Source organism: Eptatretus burgeri, chromosome 4 (assembly GCF_056783735.1).
Source record: "Eptatretus burgeri isolate ZD-2024b chromosome 4, Ebu_testis_v1, whole genome shotgun sequence".
Classification (NCBI taxonomy): domain Eukaryota; kingdom Metazoa; phylum Chordata; class Myxini; order Myxiniformes; family Myxinidae; genus Eptatretus; species Eptatretus burgeri.
In genome coordinates, this window is record NC_140964.1 from 42311340 (window position 1) to 42335129 (window position 23790).

At 43.5% G+C, this 23790-nt stretch overlaps 1 protein-coding gene and 1 long non-coding RNA gene across 5 annotated transcripts; one reads left to right on the top strand and one right to left on the bottom strand.

Annotated features, from left to right (window-relative positions):
* Positions 1–219: 219 nt before the first annotated feature.
* On the top strand, positions 220–15225 carry LOC147027890 (leucine-rich repeat and immunoglobulin-like domain-containing nogo receptor-interacting protein 1). Its single transcript, XM_085877631.1, is given in 4 exon segments — positions 220–331; positions 334–398; positions 11716–11795; positions 11797–15225. Coding segments are annotated over 4 exon segments (2442 nt in total). The 3' UTR covers positions 13982–15225.
* On the bottom strand, positions 238–21937 carry LOC147027891 (uncharacterized). 4 transcript variants are annotated; one of them, XR_015057324.1, is made up of 3 exons: positions 21490–21937; positions 18046–18244; positions 238–377 (listed from the first exon to the last, which is right to left on the bottom strand). It is a non-coding gene; the product is annotated as an uncharacterized LOC147027891 (long non-coding RNA). The 4 variants fall into 4 exon arrangements; XR_015057321.1 differs by having other exon boundaries at positions 262–377; positions 18038–18244; positions 21490–21929; XR_015057323.1 differs by lacking the exon at positions 238–377 and adding an exon at positions 14929–15137 and having other exon boundaries at positions 21490–21936.
* Positions 21938–23790: the final 1853 nt, after the last annotated feature.

Sequence of the window (23790 nt, forward strand, 5' to 3'; positions counted from 1 at the left end):
GAATAGCACAGTCGTGATGCTCGGTTCGATAATAGCAGAATATTTATGGTGGCAATTTTGCCAACTAATGAGCCTCATAATACAATATTCTTCATACTGCAGTGTTTACAACCTTTGAGATGTGTTTGCATCCATCAGGTGTCATCATTTTGGAGAAAGAAAATAAATAAACAAGCAAGATACGTGTCTTTGCCTTCGGCATGAAACGTTGTACGGGAAATGAATGAGATTTGCACCGTTTTGTTATTTATCTTTCATTTACCACTTCCGTTTCTCCATCTTCCCCTTAGGGACAAGGGGTTGGAGTTTGAGTCCCGGGCAGCCGTGGAGAATTTGATCACAATCCACACTTTTTCTCTGAGCAGCAAGTTGTCCACCTTGAGGGGATGCATGGAGATGTAAGGATACACTTCAACATTGAAAGCCTCCAATGAAGTAAAATGAGTACGAGCTTATTTTGTGCACAAATGTGAAAATTGGTAAAACATCATGAAGTGACTACATTGATACGATAAGCGGTATGTGCTCGGCCGGAGCTAGATCGCAGCACCAGCACATCAAGAGAAAGCTGGGATGACCTTGCAAGGTCAAACTGGGATCCTGCCCCTCTGATTTACCCATTTCAAGCAGCCCGGTTGCACAGTATATCATCTCGCGACCTTTAGAATATGTTACTTATCCACCCAGGTGGACTCTTTTGGGGAGAGGGGGGGGGGGTTAAATGACATCGGTCCAAACCACAGTCCCCATGCATCATTGGCTCCCGGTTCAAATGTACGTGCTCCATGAAACCAATCGAATGGCTGGAATACCGCATCCATGTTGACAACATCTCAGCTTGAAATTTCCAGAAGCTGCAGTGCAGTGGAAGATTACGCATTAACCCATTAATGGTGTGGTGACACCATCGAGCTGCTTCTCCAACGCAAAGGGTCTGCCGTTCGAGGGTAATCACTGCATGCTCCTTATTGCGCAAATTAACATTTCCGTAGGTTCCAACTGATTAAAAAAAAAAAAAAACCAGAAAAAAATGAAATTGAGTCATCTACTTATCAATATATATATATATATATATATATATATATATATATATATATATATATATATATATATATATTCTGTGAGTTTGAATTAATAATTGAACACTCGTATATGGGGTGCGTGTTGATAAATGGTGGGTTTTATTTATTTATTTTATTTCACGTGCTTTGTTGATGGATGCTTGGATACTGGTTGCTAAGTGATCGTTGCTAGGCACTGGTATCCAGGAAACATACTTAGTGGTGTCTTGAAAAACAATTCATAACTCTGTTTGCATCCTGATCAGTTCTCGTGAACCTGAGTCAAGAAGGGGGTAATCTTTCAAAACCATGTCTTGCAGCCACAAGTTCAAAGAATTAACTGGATTCATTTTTTCTCAAATCAAATATATAGCTTTTGGATTTTAACTATATTTCCTGAAAGAAAGAGTTCTTTCTTCCTCCTCATTAGGCGATACTGAGATGCTGATTTATCTGAATGTACATGTACTTATTATGCGTTGATATTGTTTGTTTCTGAGACGTATAGAATGATGATTCGCCGGCTCTCCCCAACCGAGGGATCGGCTGATGCTTACTGTGCTCAAACCTAATGTAATGATACTCCAGGGACATTAAACAGATTCGTTGCCCAGCTGGGGGATTAGGCCGAAATGTACTCTTTACATCCGTGGAAAATCATTGGAATACATTTGCTGAATGATAATTATTTTGTTACTGCTGGAAGCGACTGTGTGCGTGTGGCAAGAAGTGTGAATTCTCAGTTTTGTCCAGGACTCACAGTTTCAGGGTCTAATTTGTGTGATTCGTGCGAACATTTCACTGGACTCATGACCACAACTTGTAATTGAACTTAAAGTATGCCAGGGCATAACTATTGAAAGGCTCATTTGGATGGAGTTCTGCTTCCACTGTTTAAATAAAGCCTTGACACGTGTAAGCTTCGAATGAGAGAAAATCGTGGATTAATAGATTATATCAATCGTAACATGCCTGGTGTTGGCTTACTGGTTATGGTGGTGGCTTGGGATCCTAGGATCCTAAGTTCAAATCCCACTTTTCTGTTGAATTAATACCAGGTGGGGTTGACTGCCTGTCATCCTTCCGAGGTCGGCAAAATGAGTGCCAGCTTGCTGGTATCCTGTGTCGGAGTGGTGACCCGTCCAGGATCGTGTCCAACAGCCAGGAGATTGCTTAAGCAGCACCAACGCTCTGCACAGAGTATGATCCCAATGGATGGATGGATAGGATCAATCGTAATGTGGAGGCAAAATCAACTGGGAGTTGTCACGTGGACAAAGGCTCAAGCCTAATGTTACTAATCTTCTGACGAAAGGCAACTCTGTCAACTGAAGCCAAAATGCCAATGTGAGCCTCTGTTGAAATGACGAATTTCTCAATGTCGGTATAAGATTGAATGTGAGGTTTTATGGCGTGGCCAAGTGTCTATCCTAGGCGGCAGGTATCCTTTAGCCACCACTGTAGTACAGTAGAAACCCTTTATTGTTATAAGGGGAGCCATGATGTCATCACACATTGTGTTCCACGCGAAGACTTCAAATTTCATAATTTAAAAAAATTCAGAAAACGGCATCTATATGTTAAAGGAGCTGGATTTCTCCGTCCGGCTGTCTGTCATGCTCTTTTCGCTGGGACGTCATAATGGCATTACATCTAGCACTGGACTAGGCCTTCACAGTGGTGTATTATTCATGACTCGATGAGAAGCGGTGTTATTTCAGAAACCACTTCTGGTAACTGCTAACAAGTCATAACTAATTAGCATGTTTCATAATAATATCGTTATTGTAATAATAATGATAATAACTAGAAGGGCACTCGGGGAATTCCATGTCAAGTGTACACACCCTCCCGACAATAATACCTCATTTTCTCCCCATATGTTGGTCATTTATTCACTTGAGTGAAAAAACTCAAAATACCAACTTTTAGACCTGTGGGCCCATCGGGGCCCATTTTAGGGGCCCCCCAAATTTGGGCGCCCCCAGTTGACCCACAATCTTCCAGTGGCCATATCACAGGTTGTCGTGGTCCGATTTGGATGATCTTGGTATCAAAATGCTCGTAAAAGTGAGATCTTTTGAATCGCGTAAAGGAAAATCACTCCGAAACAGTAATTCAAAAAGTTATAGTTTAGGGGGCCCTTTGACCTTGGGCCCGCTCCCCAGCCAAACCGATGGTCCCGATTTTTTTTCGTGTGAGAATACCCCTTCATATACTCCAACACCTCAGCATAAATGAAAATGGGATCTCAATGGGTTCAAGTGTGATGATGGTTTTATTGTTCGGGGACTCAGGTGCTGGACACACTATACGCCACAATACATAGCACAATATTTGAACACAAGATTTCCAATACACGATGTCAGGAAATTGTACGTAAAATTTCCACATGCACATGCAGGAACTGGAAGTGATACCAGTATGAGGAATAGTTTTTCCTAGCATATTATCGTCAAGATTTTTTGCCAACCAATGTTTTATTTGACAGGTGTGTTTCTTTTTTACTGATTGTGTTGGTTCTACCTGTAGCAGTTTTTGGTTCTACGGAAAGAAGTAAATCAGAAATGTCTAAAATGCAGTGATCTTCAATGTCAGGAAAAAAAGAAACTATTTGCGGGCCCGTTTGGATGAAGAAAATTCACTTTCACTTCATGAGTGTCCTGAAAGGCTTCCATGATGCAGGCAAGCCACCATTTCCATCATAGTGCACTGTGACATAACCTGAGAGTTTCCCGTTAAAAGTTAGTGTCGATTTTGAAATAGCTGACTCGATACGGTGTTCCTCGCTAAAGGCCCTGTCACACCTTGACGTTTTAGCCAGCGTATGCCGACGTATGAAAAATTTGGCGAATACGTTATGGGTAAGTTTTGTATACATTAAGAGCACGCTGGCATACGTCGTAGTACGCCGAGCACGTCGAAAATTTTTAAGCATGCTCAAAATTTTTCGATGTATGACACACGTTCCGCATACGCTGGCCATAAGTTGTAGGCACGTTATGCGATCGTTGACACACGTTACTTGTAAGTTACTCATCAGTCAAAACACGTCGAGGTAATGTTTAGCGTACCTGAAACTTATTTGTAACCTATGAGTAACGTGCTTTGAACCTATGTGTAACATATCTCCAACGCATATTGACGTATGTAGACGTATTTGACATCTTCTGGACGACCACAGAACTTACTGAATGTGTTTATAACTTACAGCTACTGTATAATGGCGTATTAGCAGCGTTTAGGGGAATTGGTATATACAAATGGGCTTCACAGGAGGAACCCGTCAGTGTTCCAGAGTCCATGTTTTTTTTTTTCTTTTTTTTTCTTCGGCATGACGGTGATGTTGACACTTCGATGTCGAGTGCGGTTATGACTTAAATCGTTGAGCGGCAGCCTATTAATAGGCTACGCCACGTGATCGAAAGCGATACGCTGCCGTGTGCTATGCATAAGTTAGACTATCGTTGGGCATAGGTTGTGAACGCCGACAATACGCTAAGCATTCGTTGGTATAAGTTATCTATAAGTTATCGAAACGTTCTGTGTACGTTACTAATACATTATGCATACGTCCAACTCGTTATGAGTACGCCCAAAACTGAAAAAAACATCAATAGTTCAGCGTACGCCAGCGTTTTACAGACATTTTGATACGTTGCCATACGCTGGCGAAAACGTCAAGGTGTGACAGGGCCCTAAGGCTGAATTCGCGTACTTGAAGAGAAGTTTCAGAAATAGGGATGAAAGCAGGAAGTTTTTGAGTTCCAGCTATGGTTTTGGCCGTTTTTAACCTTTCTTCCAGATTTCGTTCTTCCTCGTCATACGCCTCTTGGATCCCGTAACTGTCTGTCAAAACTGTCATAAGGTCTACGCAGGCTCTCACGTGTTGCTTCTCGTTTGACTGTACCTCCCACGCCATCTGAAGCGCCCTTGCCATGACTTGTGGCAAAAAAATGCCATTCTTCGTCAATACCATACTCTGATTTGTGATGACATAGGTTTATGAAGGCTTTGCAATTCTCCCATTGGCCAGCGCAACCATCTGAGAAATAGTAAAGTTTCTTTACGTTTCCAAAGCTAGATTTCAAGTGTTCAATGAGCATTCTTTGGAAGAAGTGGACTGAGACAAAGTCGTAAGTATTGCATTCTGATATAATCGTGAACGAATCGTGGTTTAATTTGCCATCGTCCGATTTGAAATAATAAACCCAGGGATGAATTGTCGCTTGAGAGCAGTTCCAATGGAATCCTTGGGCCGCATCCTGTACGACAAACGAATAGTTCTCTGAGAAGTCTCCAATAATGACAAATTCTCCTTCACCGATTTCGTCTCTTATTTTTCAGAAACTGAGATTGGGCCTTGGCAATGAAGTCTTGTCTCACTAATTTCACCGCACGTTCACAGAATTGATTAATTCTTCCAAAGGCAGGACCATGGAGCTCAGTACAGATCTGTCGGTGGATGTCCACCATTTAAACTGAATTTCATCAATATCCTTTGGTTCATAAGCACTCAGTCGCTCGGTTTTGAAGTCTTCAATTGAAGGGCAACTTTAACAAGTTCTGAAATAACATGCCGGTTGTGCTGGGTTACAAACTATGCGTGCTATCACATGATAGCTAGGAAGTTTGGCTATCTGTGGCATTTTGGAACCAAACATCATGAGTTTCACATTTTGATGTATCGTACATACACATACACTGTGTGTACCGCCTGAACCGGCCAGGACACACTCCGAGGGACGGAGCATGGCGAACTTCGCGAATCCAACTTTCAAGCCAGAGTTCTTCTCTTTGAATTTCTGAAACAATTCCTTGAGATTGTTTAGTACCAGGCGCTTTTGAATTTGTCTTTTCCATGTTCATTCCTGACCACCACACAGTCCTTTTTTCCCGGCATTATTCGGCTGACTTCATAACTTCGGTAAAATTCGGTTACGGCGGATTTCACTTCGTCAGGCAATATTTTACCCTGTTTGGGATTCGGAGACAATGGCATACCATTTTCTTTCTCTAAATTTTTGGCTTACACAGCCATTCTTTGGGAGCAACTGAATTCACTCATAATCCCTCTGATGCTCATATTCCGAGCAAATATGGTCAGTATACGTATTTGCTCTGAACGTCTCGAAACAACGTATTTTTCTTTCAGGCTTTTGATCACCTCTGGCATGCAGTTTTCATCACATTTTGACGCTGTATTTTGTGTTTTCTCCACAGTGCTTGGTCCAGAAACTAGTTCTAATTTCTTTCGCACAGAATCTTCCACTTTACTTCGCTTTTCAGGAACGTACCCTGGGTTCCCTTCCGCCTTTCGTTTGTCGAATGGGCTTTCGCCTATCATCGATAACGACTGGTTTAATAGGTCAACTTCTGCTTCTCGCTCAAAAAGCTCCTCATCCTCATCTGTCGAAATAGATTCTGCAATGCCTTCGATAGTACCTTCTGATGATAATTTCGAACTGGTCGAAGATGATTCTTCAATACGCTCTGGTGACAACTGAGAAAGTTTTTTTTTTCTGCACGAAGTACAAAGTCTGTCATCTTTTTTCACCTTTGAAGAAAATTTCATCAACATATCATTTGACACATTGCGAAGATCTTTTCGTTGTTTCGTTTTATGGCAGCTGAACGGATCGCAACAGTATTTTCGGAACTCCTTTCGACCTTCAGTCGCCATGCTTACTGCAAAATATGCAAAAACTGAGATTAGCCCAATTATAACTTAATTCGATGATTGTTACACAAAAAATGTACACTTAAAAATCAATAGACACAATAGGCAGAATAATTTTTCGCAAACGATGCAATATATATATATATATATATATATATATATATATATATATATATATATATATATATATATATATATATATATATATATATATATATATATATATATATATATATATTGTTGTGAATTCGCGCCCGCCGGCGTGCGGACGGCCACGTCACTCGAATCGCGACCGCGTTGCCCACTGGACGGACAATTCAGTCGTGACCCTCCAGGAACTATCGCTCGGAGCCAGTCACGGGTGGGCCTTTCGACCTCACCACAATCGTGCCAATCGGCCACCCGCGTAGGATAGGGTTGTTCGCCAAACTCGACCTACCTAAGTACCCACGCGGATGGTAAACCGGGCGATCGTACCTCGCCGCAGGTCGACTCCGGACACGAGCCGCTTGGGCGGCCCGTTCCGTACTATCGGGATAACTGAGCGGTGTTATCGTCAACCTCGGCGGTTCAGATTATTTACCAGGCATTTTGCACCCACTACGAACCCTTTACGTGAAGCAGGATGGAGGGTCAATAAAGAAAAGACGAAGCGAAACGGGAAAACAGTTCACACAAAGCACATTTATTTCCCAGCACACGGAAAGCACATATATACAGCCATACACTCAAAATGCACAAATAGCAACCAAAACAAAAGCAACAACGACGCAGAGTTAATACCGATTACACGCACACACACGGCAACACTTATACAGTTCTACTTTACAGACGGCGCCAACACACATTGACACCAAAGCAAATAAAAGAAGCCACCCTCATAGACAAGGGGGCAGACAGGCCTGTAGGCCAATTGAGCGCGTGACCTGGAGGAGCGGCCAGGTCCGCGAGACCGGGGGATCCTACCCGCGTCCTCGTGACGCGTTGGCGGGCGAGCCGCAGGTGTGGCCGCGTGGCTGTGCCCCGACTCCGTGCTCCTTGGCGGGTTTCGTTGGCACGACGTTCAGAGTGGGGTGGGAACGGGGCCCCCTTTTTGCACTCTCAGGGCGGGGGAGAAAAAAGGGGGAATTGTTGATGCTCTGGGGAAAGAGGATAGCTGGCTTGCTTGGGTCCCGCGACGAGCGATTCCACTGCGAGCTCGTCGCCAACCTCCATCTTCCTTGCCTCGGACCCGAGCTCCTTTGCCTCTTCCCGCAACTCTTCTCAGCCGACTCCAGAACCCAACTCGATGACACACGATGACTGACTTCGCCACCCGACTCGACTGACTTCATTCGCCTTGCGCTCGCCTTCTTATAGGCCGGCAGGAGCAGCTAATATGCAAATATCCGGATCAGGATGACCTCGGGGGCGGAGCCACGCTCGCCCATTGGTCGGAGGAAAGGGGGCGTGAATCTCCCCTGATCCTAGAATTTGCATATATCGATTTCACACAGACGCGCCTGGAGGTGGGGCCAAGCCGCCCCGCGCTTGCTAATTCGACGGAGGAAAAGTGGGCGTGTAGCGTTCTTGATCCGAATTCTCCCTCGGAAAGGCCGCTATTTGCGCTCGCTGCTCGGTGCGTTCGGCACCAATCGCCGAACGGGCCCGAGACAGCCCGACGTTCAGTGTTCACAGGTGGTGCGGGAATGGCCGTAGAAGGAGAGAGGTGAAGGTGGTGGAGGTTTTTCGGTGGTGGTTTGATGGTTATGGTGCCGGTTGGGAATGGCGGTGATGCGATGTTTGCGGGATTGAGTTGTGAAGGTAAAGGTCATGGCTGTTGGCGTTGTTGTCTGAGGGTTGGCGCGTGGTTGTAGTTGGTGACGATGGCTGGCGTGGTGGTTAAGGTGGTTGTTGTGTGATGGCGGTTGAGACGTGTTTGGTTCAAAATAAAGATAGAACAGAAAAAATGGCTATCTCAAAGCGTCGCAGCCCAGATGAATCACATAAATTCCCTCTATACAACGGGTTTGGGGCTAACTACACATGTACTTAGAGATATCTCACCTATGGGCCCTTCATGGTGTAATGCGAATTTCCACAGCCATAACAATATATATATATATATATATATATATATATATATATATATATATATATATATATATATATATATATAATAGTCTAGAGATGATGATTGTCAATTTCAGACATAAAGTCACCTGCCAGTAGGTGACGTCATTGGAACGATGACAGCAAACGTCGCCCAATGTCGAATCAAGAATTAGTGATATGTGGACCCCGAACAATAAAACCATCATCACACTTGAACCCATTGAGATCCCATTTTAATTTATGCTGAGGTGTTGGAGTATATGAAGGGGTATTCTCACACGAAGAAATCGGGATCATCGGTTTGGCTGGGGGGGGGGGCGGGGGCCCAAGGTCAAAGGGCCCCCCAAACTATAACTTTTATTTACTGTTTCGGAGTGATTTTACTTTACGCGATTCGAAAGATCTCGCTTTTACAAGCATTTTCATCCCAAGATCATCCAAATCGGACCACGACAACCTGTGATATGGCCACTGGAAGATTGTGGGTCAACCGGGGGCGCCCAAATTGGGGGGGGGGGCTAAAATGGGCCCCGATGGGCCCCCAGGTCTGAAAATTGACACATAATGTTTTACCGTGGATACAAACACTTGCACAAAAAAAGAGTGAAATCTAAGACTATGTGTACACTTGACATGGAACGCCCCACTCAGTGGAGTACATACCTCCACCACACAATGCCTGATCCAGTAGAACATATCGGGACCAATATATTTTTGAAATATCGTGCTATTATCGTTTTGGCCCTATCTCTCAATGGTGAAGAATCATTTTAACAATTAAAAAATAATCGGATCTGGATCCGGATTCGGATCTTCACCAAAATTGAAACAATTCATCATTGTCACACACCCACTGTGTCCACCAAATTTAGTCCAAATCCATCCACAACTTTTTGAGATATCGTGCTACATATCATTTTTGGCCCTATCTCTCAATGGTGAAGAATCACTTTAAAAATTTGAGCAGCTGGATCCGGATTCCGATCTTCACCGAAGTCTAATCAGTTCGGCCTTGTCACGTACCCAACCTGCCAACCACATTTCGTCCAAATCCGTCCACAACTTTTTGAGATATTGTGCTACGTACTATTTTGGCCCAATCTCTCAATGGTGAAGAATCACTTAAAAAAATTCTAGTTGCTGGATCTGGATTCTCACCAAAATCTAATCACTTCACCCTTCTCACATACCCAACCTGCCCACCAAATTTCTTCTGAATCCATCCACAACTTTTTGAGATATCCTGCACAAAAAAACAAGCAAGAAAGATGTTGTGCAGAGCACGATACTTGCGAATTCCATGAAACAAATTTGACCTTAAAAATAATTGGTAGTTGAATTCAGTGAGCTGATATGCAAGTCCTCTTCAAATTTCAAGTCAATCCGATGGAAATTGACAATTTTAGAAACTCGGCGTATGTTTGTTGACCTTTTGGTCGATAAATTGACCTGAAAAATAATAAAGTGGTTGAATTCGGTGACATGATATGCAAATGCTCTTCAAATTTCAATTTAATCGCATTAAAATTGAGGATTTTAGATATTTGGCCCACATTGACCTTTTTGCCTCAGTTGACCTCAAAAATGATCGGTGGTTGAATTCAGTGAGCTGATATGCAAATCCTGTTCAAATTTCAAGTGAATCGAATGAAGATTCACAGTTTTAGAAATTCGAAAAAGTTGCTGACTTTTAGCTTACGATGACCTTTTGACCTCAAAAATAAATAGGATTCTGTCGGACCACCAACTCTCCCAGTTTGTTAAATTTCGTGAAGATCGGTTTAAAATTGTGACCTGTAGGTGAGCGGACAGACAAAGAAACAGAAGCGATCAACATACTGTACTTGTCAAAACAAAAAAAAAATTTTCCAAGTAACGCACAGACAGACAGGAGTGAAAACATAAACTCCTTCCACCTTTGGTGGTGGAGGTAATAATCAACTTGCAACATTTCTTTCAGTGAAATGCATCAACAGTTTTTCCTGATTGTCACTTTTGTTCACCATCACAAAGCATAAATGAGAGCAAACTTGATGCATTTTGCAACTTGGACCAAAAAAAAACAACAAAAAACATCACGCACCGTCTCATCCCTGGGAACATAAACTAATCCATACATTGTTTTTATGGCAAATAAGTGTGCGTATATGCCTGGTGTTGGCTTAATGGTTAGGGTGGTGAACTTGGGATCCTAGGATCCTGAGTTCAAATCCCACTTGGCTGTTGAATTAATACCTGGTGGGGTTGACTCTGCCCGTCATCCTTCCGAGGTCGGCAAAATGAGTTCCAGCTTGTTGGTATCCTGTGTCGGAGTGGCGACCCGTCCAGAATTGTGCCCAATAGCCAAGGAGACTGCTTAAGCAGCATCAACGCTCTGTACAGAGTATGGTCCCAATGGATGGACGGATGATGGATGGATGGATGGTTAGGGTGGGTGCCTTAAGATCTAAGGGTGTTGAGTTTGAGCCCCTGGCGCTCTGTTAAATAACACCAGGTGCGTTGACTCAGTCTGTCACCCTTCCGAGGTTGGCAAAATGAGCACCAGATTACTGGAAACAGGGGGCACTGCATCAACGGCACAGCTGCGCTCCCAGGAATGATACAACCAGCAGCCACAAGCTGCATCCTCAATAAAATAAGTGTGTGTATTAGTAAAATTAACGCTGGGTTGTTCACAGTAAGCAAAATGTTTCTGGAATAAAAAAAAAAATTGCGAATCTTGACTGTCAATAAACTGTATTACGGTACTGTACTGTACTGTACTGTACTGTACTGTAACATATACTGTATTTATAATAAGTTGCATGATGCTAGTACTGTTGAACGTGGGAGTTTGGTTATGCAGGGTGACATATAATTGCATGTGTTTGTGTGTTTCAGGGCTCTAGAGACATGGAGACTCAGGCAACTGAACATGGCAAAAATGTGTTGTCTTCACCCCACTGGATTTTCCCCTCTTCAAATGATCTTCCCTTCTCCTTTCAAGCCATGTCTTCCTTTATCTCTACACCTCTGCATCTTATCTCATTCTCCTCGGCAGCGCTCCTTTCCTCATCACCCCAGCTCTTCCATTCCACTCGTGAACTTTCCACATTCACACTCTCTTCCCGCTTTTACGCCTCCTCCCATCTCTAACGCCATCTCGACTTGCACCTCTTCCTGTTTCCGTCCTATGCAATGCTCTCCTCCTTCTAATCCAATCTCCTTACGTACTTGTCGTTTCTATTCTCAGCCTCCATCAATATGCCCTTCCAACGTTCACTCTCCCTTTTATCCACAAGCATCTCCTCGTTTTCCATCCTGCCTCCATGTACCTTACTTTTCCACTTCTCTCCCTCGGTCAAATCCTCATTCTTATACTTGTTTATCAAACACATTATCCATCTCTCACAAAAGCCTTCCACCCTTTGTTGCATTGCTTTTCCTGTTATTATTGGCTATATTGATGCGGCCTTGTTTGGCTTGCCCAACATCTTGCTCATGTTCACCATCCAATGATTCTGTATCTTGTCGTGCTGTTTTACTCACCTCAGCACCAATATCTTTGCCCGACGAGACAAGAATTCTTGATCTTTCAGGCAACCGCCTACTCGCCGCCACTCCACGTGAACTGTTCAGCCTTCCACCTGGAATTGAACACCTGGATCTCAGCTCAAATGAAATATCCATCATTGACCGTGCAGCTTTTGCTGGCCTTCCCAGGCTGCAGAGGCTGAATCTAACCAAGAACTACCTGACTCTGGTGGTGGCTGGAGCTTTCGATGGGCTTCACCATCTCAGTAGCCTCGATCTTAGCTACAATGGACTCGTTGTATTGCTTGATGGTGGGTTTCGCCACTTAAGCTCACTTAAGTGCCTCAATCTTAGTTTCAATGAGCTGGTCTTTGTAGCTCCACAGGCTTTACAGGGACTTACTGGACTGCTCCGGCTGTCACTGGATGGCGGAAACCTCTCTGCAATTCCAACTTCAGCCCTTGCGCCATTGACTTCACTGCAGGAGCTCCGACTTCGTTGGTTTCCTCTCACCATGCTCCCAGCCAACTCTTTTGCTGGCCTTCACACTTTGCACAACATCACACTGGAGGGTTGGCCACATCTCTCTTCGATGAACCCAGATTCTTTGTTGGGACTAAAACTTTGTTCTTTTTCAGTGACGTGGACAAACCTGTCAGTTGTGCCACATCTTGCTTTGGTGTCACAGCCATGGCTCCGTCACCTTGACATCTCACATAACCCCCTCAGCAGATTGTTACCCTTTGCCTTCCCACCCCTCCACTGTCTTCAGGAGCTGTATCTGGAAGACACGGGACTGGAGAGTGTGGCTAATAGTGCGCTCGCAGGAGTGCCAGCTCTGAGGATTCTTGACCTTTCAAACAATGAACTTCAAGATTTGAAGACATCCTCATTTGGTCAACCTCCTTTCTCTCTCCAGCTTTTACGTCTCTTTGGAAACCCTCTGATGTGTGATTGTCAGTTGTCATGGTTGCTGACAGCGCAGCTGAACTTTGGAAAGCCAGACCCAGTCTGTTATAACCCACCAGAGATCCGAGGTTTGAAACTTTCTGCCTTGCTGTCTTCTCCGTTATCCAGCCTTAGACGCTGTGACACACGAGACCTTGAACGGCAAAAGCAGCAGCGCTCAAGTACAGAAGTGTGGCCAGCTTGTCAGACTCCATCCAACACCAGCTGGGTAAAAGAACCTGCAGCATGGCAAGGAGAGAACACGAATAATGGGATCAGAGAGATAAGTAAAATTGAGGTCACTGACCAAAGAATAGCGAATGAAATGCACAAGAGTGCAGGGCTTAGGCGGCCCCATTCCTCCTGTTTCGTAGGCCTCGCCAGTATCAAGGATGAACTCATTACCCATGACTTTACCGAGAATGTGACGGCAAATAGCACGATGGGACTTGCCGCATTTGAGCCAATCGCTGTCATGACGATTGTCATCGCGACGGCAATGGGCTGCTTCACCTTTCTGGGCGTTGTGCTTTTCTGCTTGGCTTTCCTTTTCGTGTGGACGAGGGGACGTGGGCGACGAAAGCAAGCCACTTCCATTACCTACATGCCTAGGTTGCGAGAGATTCGTCCGCAACTCCCACACCGACGTTTGCCCTCCCGACACTTTAATATGAAACTCATCTGATGTGCATTAGCCAGTTTGTTTTTGGTAACCAGTTTGTACACAACGGACAAAGGTTACTGAAGAGCTTACCTACTGTAACTGTAATGCAAGTGTTTAGTTCACGGCCTCGGGTCTGTGTCACAATTTGTGCAATGTGAGTGATAAGCGTTGCTCAGGTTCGCAAAAGTTGGTTTCACTGGGAAAGGTTTATGTTCTTGCATCCATTGGCAGTGTGCAAGCAATATATAGATGAAGACGTGCACGGTCAGAGTGACAAAAGACGTTTGCACATCACTGCTTTCGCCTCGTTGTGGTTACAGAGCAAGCAAAAGGAACATATCTACATGAATGATCCGCAAGGTGATGTAGTGTTCGATTGGCTGGTTGCACACTCGACGGGTTGCTTGAATGCTGTTACTGCTCAAAATACCTGTCTATATTCTCAGCTTGCAGGGTTTAAAGAGATATACGTGTATGAGAAAAGATATAGCGCAGGCCTGGTGGGACAAATGACCTCCTGCATACACGTTCCTTATGTTATCCACATGTAAAAGACACTGTACCCCATGGCCATTTAGGGGAAATTTTAGACTCGGTTTTTTTTTTTTTCTTTAAATTAAAGCAACTTATTTTGGGGTGAATGATTGAAGATCAACGCTTAATTTCTGGGCGTTATAATGTGGGGAGGGTGGGGGGGGGAGGGAATGAGGGCTGTCCTTTTTGCAAACTTGACGAGCTCCAGGGCTTCTGTCCAGAATAGTTTGCTCTTCCAATTCATCTCCAGCCTTGACCACTCTGGAATGACTGACCAGATGTTCAATCCAAACGACTTGTATACCACTTTGACAGTGATGTGATTATTGCGAATAGCATCACGTGTTATGTGACGTTTGTAGCTGCTAGCATGATAACTTTTGCTGTCTGCACCTAGCTATGCATACTGTGTATTGGTGTGTGTTTGTGTGATTTGTGTGATTTGTGCTGTTTGTCAACCATCGTTTCACATCTTTTTTTTTTAATTTTTTTATTGCAGTTAACAATCTTGCTGAACATCTCTCATTTAACAACCTCTTTATTTTCATGGTTCACAGTTGTCTATGTCACCCTTTTAATGTCGTCCAGGTCTGAGTAGTGTGGGTTTGTATGTTGTCCCGAGCCGTCTGTTCATTTTTTTTTCCTAAAAAAAAAACAAAACAACAAAATGTATACATTTCAATGTTGTTGATGCTCTACGAACTTTGATACTTCATAAATAACCGAGAACATCTTTGGGTTTGTATGAATTGATAACTGTTCATGCTTTTTGTATAAATAATTATAACAGCATTTGCTCCATTCCAATCATAGTTTGTGAGACGAAAACAACTTCTGAAACATGTGAAGGAAATTACATTTTTGGGATTTGAGCAAGGCTTATCTAATATACAAAGCTCTTTCTAACCCCTGACTGGTTGACTGACTGACCGATATTAAAGATCGGTAGCTTCCGGGTGACGGAGAAAGCTGAAATTCTGTGTGCCGTTGGACATCAAAGACGGTACACCGGGGGAAAAAAATCACAGAATCGTCAGACAACATCCATAAATGAAAATATAAATCAATGAAAAATAATTAATGAAAACAAGAAGCGAATACTTCGATATCGCGCGGCTGGGGGCAGTAAAAGTCTCGGTTAAGAAGAACGATGAAACAATTTTGCAGTTGTAAAATTTAAATGTAGACACTGTGAATTAGCATGCATGATGGGAAGAGTTGTGACATTGGACAAATTTCTATTTATAGCCCTCAGATCAAGGAGAAGTACGCGGCCATAGGTGTGGCAGAAGACGTGACAGAAGACACAGGACAGAATCGCCAGTTATATAACAGCGCGATGTCGTCGTGCTGTAAAAATGCAGGTGAGCTTAGACAATAGGGAAGCACGGTAATTTTGTGTGCCAACAGACATCAAAGCCGATACACCAGGAAAATTCACAGAACCGTTGGAAAGCATAAATAAATGAAGAAAAAATAAAGAAAAATCAAATGCAGCTGAGCGACCCAAGATAATGGGGAAGCACGGTTCGTATGCTTACACAATGTCTGTCTGTCTGTCTAATATTACACAATGTGTAAGCATACCCTGCTAATATATATATATATATATATATATATATATATATATATTTATATATATATATATATATAATATATATATTATACACACACTCACACTCACACCTCTCAGCTGTCTAGGCTGGACTTGTATCCTGACCAAGCTATAAACACTCTCTGTTTCACAGGTAGAGTGATTCATCAATGTGTGTGCCGTTTCTCTGATGGATGTTAAACTGGGCGTCCCGTCTGCCAGTATTACTTGGTGGATGTTGAACATCCTACGATATCCTTCGCAAGAGTGGGTGAGCTATTGCCAGCACCATGAACAAATTCCAAATTCCTTCTCGGAAGGCAATGGCAAACCACCCAGCATAACCCTTGCCAAGAAACTGCTTCGTCAGCACCTGACACTTTGTAGCAGGGAATGGGAATATACTTGGCGGAACAGCGAGGCACAGAGAGAGTGCCATAACAGTAACTGCAGTACAACCTGTTTGCAACAAGTGTCTCCCATACAAACGCATTGTCTCTGCCCTGTTGATCACCAGTTAGGAGATGGGGGTGTAGGCAGACGAAATAAATGAAACAAAAACTGGCTCCTCCAACTTTGAATATGACATGATGCTGATGGTTTACATATGCTCATGACGTCTAAGCCATTGCTTATATATGCATGACGTCAGCATCATGTCGTATTCAGTCAGAAGGGCCGGTTTTTAGCTCATCTGGAATTGGAATTCCATATAAGGTCTTGTCATCACGCACCATCCGTCTGTCTGTCTGTCTGTCTGTCTGTCTGTCCATCCGTCTCCCATTTCAACTTTTCCGGCAAACCGCTGGGCCATTCCGGCTGATGTTTGGCAGCAATGTTCCTCTCCTGACTGATAACGGGGATTGCAAAGCTCATTCCGGCCACGTGACTCAGTAGGTCAAAATGGCGGACTTGGTAAATACCTTCAAAAATCTTATTCTCCAGACCCACCAGTCCGAATGAATGCTACCAAATCCGGGTTACAACATTAGGACAGGGTTGTGATGTTAAAATGCGGAGGTCATGCTGATCACGTGACCAAAAGTGTGTCAAAATGGTGGACTTGGTAAATTTTTTGGGAAAAATTGCATAAATCCCTTCGAAAAGTCAGAATGCTACGAAATTTGGGTTACAACATTAAGCCAGGACCTAGATAATCAATACAACATTAAGCCAGGATAAGCTCCAGATCCAGTAGTCGTATTTTTGTTATATTTCACTGAGGAAATGCATATTTGACTGGGGTTTGGTTAACAATTTGCTCTGCTGGTTGCAATAATCACCGACATCTGTTGGTTGGGTACTTGGCTTGCAGTGAGGCTGCCAATTACAATGTCCCTCACCTTTCTTAGTTCTGCACCATTCTCACCACATCCCCCTCCTTCTCAACCCCCCTGCCAACCAGCCTTCAAACTATTGCTGTAGAGGCAAACTAGAAATGGAAAATATTTATAAACTTGTCCAAATATTATATCTATACCAGTAGATCTTTCAAAATTACCAGCCATCTATATTGTTTAGTACACTGTTCTGAAAGGACATACAAGTGGAAGATTGTGTTTTGTGTAATCTATTTCATGTTGACTCTTATTTGTAATGATGACAATGATTTTCCACGACACGCACTATATTTTCTTATTCATTATGTGGCAGGACTCGCAGCAATAAATATTCATGTGCCTTTTCATAAAAGAAGAGGATTTTCTTTGTATTTTTTTGTTTTGTTACATTAACATAGTCAAGGCTCATGGAAGAGCTACAGCAGAATAGAACAAAAGGGAAAGGAGGAAACGAGGACAGCAGAGTGGAAATGAGAGTGAGATCAAGGGAGGTGGACGGAGAAAGGCTCATGGACCTGCAACCTTTCTCCTGGGATTTCTAAAGAGAAGTGAAGTTAATGAAACTCGAGCAATTTTTTTTTGAAATTTTGTTTCAAGGTGATGCCATACCCACGCACACATCATAGCTTGTTCCTTTCGGTGCTGTGGAAGCAGATGTCCTTTCAAACAACCAATGTACGTCGATCCTGTGGCCTGTCAGAAGCGTAGAAACCTTGAGGTCTGACACCGAGCCATTTTAGGACATCTGCTTTCATATCCTCATCACTCGGAAACTTGATTCTCCTCGAAAGAGGCGGAAATCGTACGGTGATGTACCTGGACAAATAAGGCAGAAGATTAAACACTTATAAGTTATAATCCCAACTGCATTCTGATAAAATGAAGGTTCTTCTGGAATGTATGTACCAGTTTATCACTTTTTTTGCTCCTTTTTTTTTTTACGGCTCAGACGAGCTTCACACATGCAGACACCAGACAACACAGGACTTGACACCAGACAAACATAGCCGTTGACCTTGAGAGAAGTAATTTCCCGGAACACACTACATGCCGGTTGTGCCATCTCCTGGCGGCGTCTTTCTCTCTGGAGTCGAGGCATTTCTAAGGAAGAATCTTTCCTCTCCCATCATGGCCCCCACCCCCTCATGGGATGCCAACCCACATGAAACTACATTCTATTCCTGAAATGCTGAGCATCAATGATGTAGCATGTATCATTACTGAAGTCTTTTTTTTTATGACTCAGCCAGGGTTTGAATCAAACTGAAAACCTCCCAGACTCGGTGAAGAGTGAACTCTTGCAGGAAGTCCTCTCCGTGCTGATGAGAGCCAGTGAGCCTGAGGGGTGGGCTGGCATTGCTAAAAAAAAAAGAAAAGAAAAAAACGCTGCTGGCTGATACTGAGGGCAGCAATGTAGTAGCAAACAGGTTGTTTGCAGGGGGTGGTTCAGTGTCTTTCACAGGTCGCAGCTAAAATCCAGAAACATTTATTTCATCTGTAATGTTTCATCACTTCCACCACCGAAGATGAACGGAGGTTATGTTCTCACCCTTGTTACTTGCCCCCCCAAAATTTTTTTTGGAAGTATGTTGATCGCCTCCGTTTGTTACCTTCACATTCTGCGAAAGGTTATGTTTTGGTCGCTGTGTATTTATTTATTTGTGAATATGTGTGTTTGTTTGTTATTCGCATAATTCAGAAAGTATTAAACCGAATTGCATGAAATTTGGTGGGATGATTCGTGAGTATCCAAGAACGATTTGATTAGATTTTGGGAGCGATCGGGTCAAAGGTCAAGGTCATGAAAAGGTCAAAAACACTCTTTTGAGCATAACTTCCTTCATAATACAGCTATCGACATGCAACCACCGCCATATTGTTCCATGACGAGATACCTTTCAGATATGTAGTGTCGGATTTGACGTAACGTCATCGGAAGTGCGTCTAAATGACGTCACAAGATGACGTAAATTTTCAATTTTCGATCTCATCAGTTTTGATCATACCGTTTTGTAGGACTTACCTTAAGGACGTCACACACCAAATTTGACCGATCGGACTGACCGTTATGACGTCATTGACGTTTGAACATGACGTTTTTCAATTGTGGCTAAAATGTCCTGATATTTTACATTCAAATATCTATATAATTTATAAAGCAAAGTCTCCCAAATCCAGGCATTAGACAAATCCCAAATCCATAAACATTATCTGTTTATTGATGTACAGGTTTTGCCAATTAACTCTGTAGTCAAGGTTACACTCAAGGTCAAAATATACTTGTAGGCATAGCTTCAGATCTAATAGAGCTATTGACATGAAACCAACGTTAAAACGTTCAGTGAACTACGAGCTTTCAGAATGGTAGTCCCCGATTGGACGTGACGTCCCCGGAAGTGCGTCAAAATGACGTCAAAAGATGACGTCATTTTTCAACTTTTTAATTTTTCAGTGTTTATCATTCCATTTTGTTGGACTGCCTTCAAGGAGGTTACACACCAAATTTGACGTCAATCGGACTGACGGTTGTGACGTCATGGACGTTTTAAAATGACGTTTTTCAAATGTGCCCGGAAAAAAGTTGCGGCGGCGAAGGTATGCGCTCTACCGAGTGCCCGTTCTAGTTTGTTTGTGTTTTTGTTATCTTGCCAAAACGAAGTTTTTGCAAGATATGTTAGTCAGCTTGTATGTTTTTTTTTGTTTGTTTGTTTGTCTGTAATCACGTATAAAAATTCTGCAGAGCACAGTTATCATTGGAAGGAAAAGCCTGGTGTTGGCTTCGTGGTTCGGGTGGCGGCTTGGGATCCTAGGGTCCTGAGTTCAAACCCCGTTGGCCGCTGAATAAAAATACACCAGGAGGTTGACTCAGCCTGTCATCCTTCCGAGGTTGGCCAAATGAGTACCAGTGTACTGGTAAGGGGGACACTGCATCAGCGGCACAGCCGCGTCCCAACCAATGATGCAACCAGCAGCCACAGGCTGCACTCGATAGAGATAGGGTAGAGGGATGTTGGCAGGACTTTTTGCAAGTTTGAGCATTGATGGATGATTGTGTGCACGTCTGCAGAGTGTCGTTGATGGGGGTGAGGGGGGGGAGTCTTGTCAAGGGGTGTTGTGTGGTTGATGTTTTTTTTGTTTTTTTCACCCAAGACTGTCCGGCCATGTCCACTCCTCTGGAAGTTGGACAAAAAAAAACTCCATAAAAACCGTTACAAAAAAACATTTTGAATTTTCTTGTGTTGATGTGGTGCAGGTGTGATGGGCCGAAAGGTCTCCACCTGCGTTTAATCACCGAGTGTATGACGTCACAAAATACACTTAACACATGAAAATGTGAAACGGCAACGTTCCCTGTCAGCGCACAGACGTGAAAGGTGATTAAACCACGCAAAGTGACATTCTCTCACGGTCACACGAGGTCTGTGATCTCCACAAGTTCATTACACCAACTAATAAATCTTTACATGAGTTACAGGCAAAGTTTGTTGTTTGCATTTGGAGGTTTCTTTCTGCCAGTCCTCTCTTTCCGTACTTCGCTGCAGTGATGGTTTGGGGGAGACAAGATGGCGGAAAGTGAACTTCCGGTGACTTCACTCCTCGGTTTCCAATCGCTGTGGACGCGACCAATCCAGGTGTAGAGATCAGTGGTTCGGCCTGACGAAGGTACGTGCTTTACCTACCGAGTGCCATTCCCGTTTTCCAGGTGCAAAACATCATCTTATTGCTCAGAACCCTTGGACGAAATGGTGGTGTGTCACAAGGGTTCGCGATCACCATTCCAGTGAAGCGGTACTATTTGATACATGTATACATACTCGCAGAGTACCCGTCATACGGGCGATCTTGTTACAAGCAGGCAACACGTTCTTCTAACGCATACCTTTAGTTGGGCGGTGTATAGGCAACTGACAGCTCTATGTAGTTAAAAAAAAAAACCGGATTACGTACATGAAGTGAAAACGTACCTACTGCTTATAATTAGAAACACCTCACTGTACTGGAAAACGTGGGGACAGGAATAGTGTACTGTAAAAATGGAGACTTGCAATACTCTCCCCTACCTGGAGGTGGGGACCTCGACCCGTCGCCACTGACGCCGAAAACAAGTAAATTCAGCTTCGGCATCTCACGGGACTCTTCTTCTTCTTTTTCTTTTTCTTCTTCTTCTTTTTCTTCTTCTTTTTCTTCTTCTTTTTCTTCTTCTTCATTTTCTTTTTCTTCTTCTTTTTCTTTTTCCACTTTATGATGCTGCACTGCACCTGCAACTCAATGGTAAGAAACAATTCATAGTCCAGAGAATTTGTGTGGGGGATGAGGATGACCACAACTCCCTCAATGTAACTACGGGTGAGATCGCGCTGCTCCCAGTGGAACGGGGTATTCTGGGGGAATTATCCCATGCATTGAGATATTTCTCGATTTGCTCAACCGGGAGTGCTGTCGACTGAAATCCGGGTGAACTCCGGTATAATTATAAAAGACGTAAAAATAGGCCAAATTGCCTTTACTCAGGTCTTAACGACGGACTGCGTGATGTCACGTGATTTGCATCCAATTGCACGTGAATTGAATAAGCCACAGTTTTGATGTATCAGGATCTACAGAAAGGCCACTAATTGAATACCCAGTGCTATAAGTGGTGAAGTGTCGTACGTGTGTAAAATATAAACAATACAAAGACAAGACAATAATGTGCCTCCAAATCCGTTGGGGAGGTTCACAATTTCTAGGGTGTATAATCAGTTTAAATGTAAGCGATGTCGGCTCGCCAGAATTTTCCTTCACGAAGAAATGCGATTATTTTTTTTTCGATTCCTTTTTCATTCAAAATTTTCTGCACTTAAATCTCAGATTATTGTTTACAATTATTTGTTTTAAATTTGTGTTCAGCTGTTATATAAAGTTAAAGCTATTTTAAATGAATATGTCGCGAGTGACTTGGATCAGCTGGGAGGAGAGTGTGCTTCCAAGTACTTCCGGTATTTCGGTCTCACCTCTGGTTCTGAGTTCTTGTTATTATTTGGTATTGATCGGTAAGGTCCTTATTTTCACTCTTGGGGATCCCCAGGGGATGAGAGTATATGGAGGGGGTATCGGGGGAGGATGATTGGGCGCCCTCGTCAAGAAGTGTTCGAACTTCTCGAGTGTCGGCCATGAGGAGGGGCAGGCCCGGTGAGGGAAGTAGTGAGGAGTCGGAGGTGCGGGAAGGGGTGAAGGATAAAGAGGAGCCGGGGGATAAATTCCCGATTATAATTTCGGCTGTGGAAGGGTCAAAGTCGTTAATTTTTCAATAACCCGATAAAATTGGCTCCCGTAATTGGAAAATAATTTGGTGACGTACATTGTGCAAGGAAACGTCGATCGGGTGACCTTCTGATCCAGTGCAAATCGGTGGCCCAGCGGGAAATGATTCTGAGGGTCTCTCTTTTGGGGGATATTGGAATATCTGTTCACATCCCCAGGTCTTTAAGGGAATGCCGGGGGGTAATTTACGGGATTGACCTGGACATTGATATGGAGGTTATCAAGAGGAATTTGGCTGACATGGGAGTAGGTGAAGCCCGTCGTCTTACGTCGGTGAGGGATGGTGTGAAGGTCGATACCACATGTGTGGTGGTGTCCTTCTCCATCCCGGTCCTTCCCCCTAAAGTGTTCCTGGGCTACCAAGCCTTTCCTGTTCGGGAGTATATCCCTCCCCCTTAAGATGTTACAAATGCCAAAGATCCGGTTATACTGCAGCATCCTGTCGGGGTAAACAGCGTTGCAGCAAGTGTAATGGGGATCATGAGTATGAGAGTTGTCTGTGCGCTAAGATGTGCTGTGCCAATTGTGGTGGGGAGCACAGTGCAGCCTACAGAGGCAGTCTGGAATTTCAAAGAGCAGCCCAGATCCAGCAAGTGAAAACCACTGGGAAGTTATCGTATGTGGAGGCGGTGCTCAAGGTCCCCAAAGTTGTGTTGCCAGTCAAAGAAACGAATAGGATTACTAAAACTCCAGCTCCGGTTAGGATACAAACAGTTTCGGTTGGTTGTCAGACGGAGACAATAGATCAGGATTGCCAAACCGAGGATTCAAGTGCCATGGTGGTTTTGAACATTTCTAAATTGGGGTTCATTGGATTTATTACTGAGGTGGTAAATTGCACAGCTGTTGTACAAAGGAGATCGGAGAAAATTAGCATTCTTGCTTCAACAGCATGTAAACATGTGGGATGGGATGGTATTTCTACCAAGGATATTAATAAGATATTTAACAAGACAGGCAATAATAAAGAGAGAGAAACCAGTCCTGATGCCAAACAGTCTCAGGACCCAATGTAATTGATGTTAATAATCCAATGGAATGCTAAAAGTCTCGTGGCA